The sequence below is a fragment of the Merops nubicus genome, unplaced genomic scaffold (genome assembly GCF_000691845.1).
Source record: "Merops nubicus isolate BGI_N331 unplaced genomic scaffold, ASM69184v1 scaffold20686, whole genome shotgun sequence".
Taxonomy (NCBI): domain Eukaryota; kingdom Metazoa; phylum Chordata; class Aves; order Coraciiformes; family Meropidae; genus Merops; species Merops nubicus.
In genome coordinates this window covers 50,469-52,283 of record NW_008613192.1, presented here as the reverse complement: position 1 = coordinate 52,283, position 1,815 = coordinate 50,469, and the positions used below count along the sequence as shown (strand labels likewise).

Genomic DNA, 1,815 nt, shown 5'->3' with positions numbered 1-1,815 from the left:
GGACGGGACGGGGCGGGTCGTGGTGAGGCAGAGTCGACCCTGGCAGGGTCTGGAGTGGGGACCGGGGGCGTTGAGGGGCCCTGGGTATAGCCGGCGCCCCCTGTGAAGGTCCTGGGAGCTCGGGCCGGGCCCTCCGAGCCCAGACGGCCGCCGCCCCCTGGCTTCTCTGTCTTCGCTTGCCGCCCGTGCACTGTCCCCGGCTGCTTGCAAGGCCGTGTGCTAGCTGGAAGAAGGGGGAGCTCGTGCCGACTTCCTAGTGCGGATGAAGCTCAGATTTTGCTTTTCCTGCCACCTTATTGTCTTTCTTTACGGGTGAATCCGTCAGGTACGGATGTCTTGGCAGTGGTTTTCGTCCAATGACCTGTCGTAAGCATCGTGCTCTCCTGTTGGGAGTGTCAGCTCATACTGCATATGGTTGCTTGTTTCTGCTAACGGATGTTAGCAGGTGCCCTGGGAAGGGATTGCTCCAAACCTGGTGTAGATTTGCAAGGCAGAAGTAGTATTTGCTCAGACTTGACTAGTCTGAGCTTTTGATAAAGGCCTGTGACATACACCCAATGTTATGGACTAATGTCGGTGACAGCAACAATGCTTTAAGGTATACTTTCTTATTGTAAGATGCACAGGTAAAAGAGGTATTTTATCGAGTTGGGAAAACACCAGCTACCCCCTTATCCAGAAGCTTTCTTGTATCCATAGGTTAGGCTGACTTTTCTTGTTCTGCATTACAAATTACAGGGCAATTATTAAAAGTTTTCTTGTATTTGAATTTTCTTATTTTCTTGTGTTCTCCACCATTTCCAAAGTGGGGAGTAACATCCAGTAATGCTTTTCTTCATCTTTTTCAGAAAAAGTCCCTAGAGTCCATAAACTCGAGGCTTCAGCTGGTTATGAAAAGTGGTAAATATGTGCTAGGATACAAACAGACTTTGAAAATGATTCGTCAGGGCAAAGCCAAGTTGGTCATCCTAGCCAACAACTGTCCTGCTTTGAGGTAAGCAGATGTAGGAAAAAACAATTATCTTTGCAACTAAACAGAGCGGTTTTGTGCAGACACAACATGTGCTTCCTGTTAATGGCTATGGTGAACTATATTAATGGAGAGAACTTTGCTGGTGTAGTCCAGAGTGCTATGAAATAGGAGTAAAGGCTGGTTTGGTGTAAAATGATTTCAGGTCTGGATGTGTTGAAAAGATTCCCAACGTTTCTCTGGCTTTCTAATTCAAAGAATTTGCAATAGTGAAGATACTGGAAGGTTTTCAAACTGTGGTAGCCTTCATTAAATGTATTATGGGGTGGAGTTTCTGTGGTTTTTGAAAGTAGTGTGTTGGAAAATACACTGATTTTACAGGTAGGAAAGTTAAGGGACACTGGTTTGAAATACTTGAAGTGCACAAAATCTGCTGTCCATTTAAGTTAAAAATTTAGGTTCCTGGCCAGTGAAATTGCTTTTTTAAGAATGAAATCTTTATTAATGCTTTAATGCTTTTCTTGTTGAATTTTCGAGCTCTTTTTGTCGCAGTGGATATTGACAGAGAAACTGTAAGTGCAGAATATGAGAATTAGATGCTTGAGGAACAGCAGGACTGTTACAGTAGGCAGCATGTTAGTGGGGATTCCGGAAGTGCCTGGGGAGCTGTACTGACCACCAGAACCTCCTGGTGCAAGTCAGAAGAGAGGGGAATATAGATGAACTATTTTTTTTTTTTTAAGAAGAGCAGAGTTTCTGTCACAGCTGGTGGCAGCCGGGTCTCTGTTGGGCCCCTGGCGGCTGGGCTTGGGCCGGGTGGGGGGGGTGGGTGTGACGGGGTGGAG

General features: G+C 46.2%; 1 protein-coding gene across 1 annotated transcript in view; it reads left to right on the top strand.

Annotated features, from left to right (window-relative positions):
* Positions 1-848: 848 nt before the first annotated feature.
* The window catches only part of RPL30 (ribosomal protein L30), a gene marked incomplete at its 5' end in the record, with an annotated part of 2,563 nt that continues 1,596 nt past the window's right edge, over positions 849-1,815 (top strand). The window contains one exon of the mRNA XM_008941833.1: positions 849-994. Within this exon, the coding sequence (XP_008940081.1) occupies positions 849-994 (146 nt within the window). The remainder of the gene's footprint in view (positions 995-1,815) is intronic.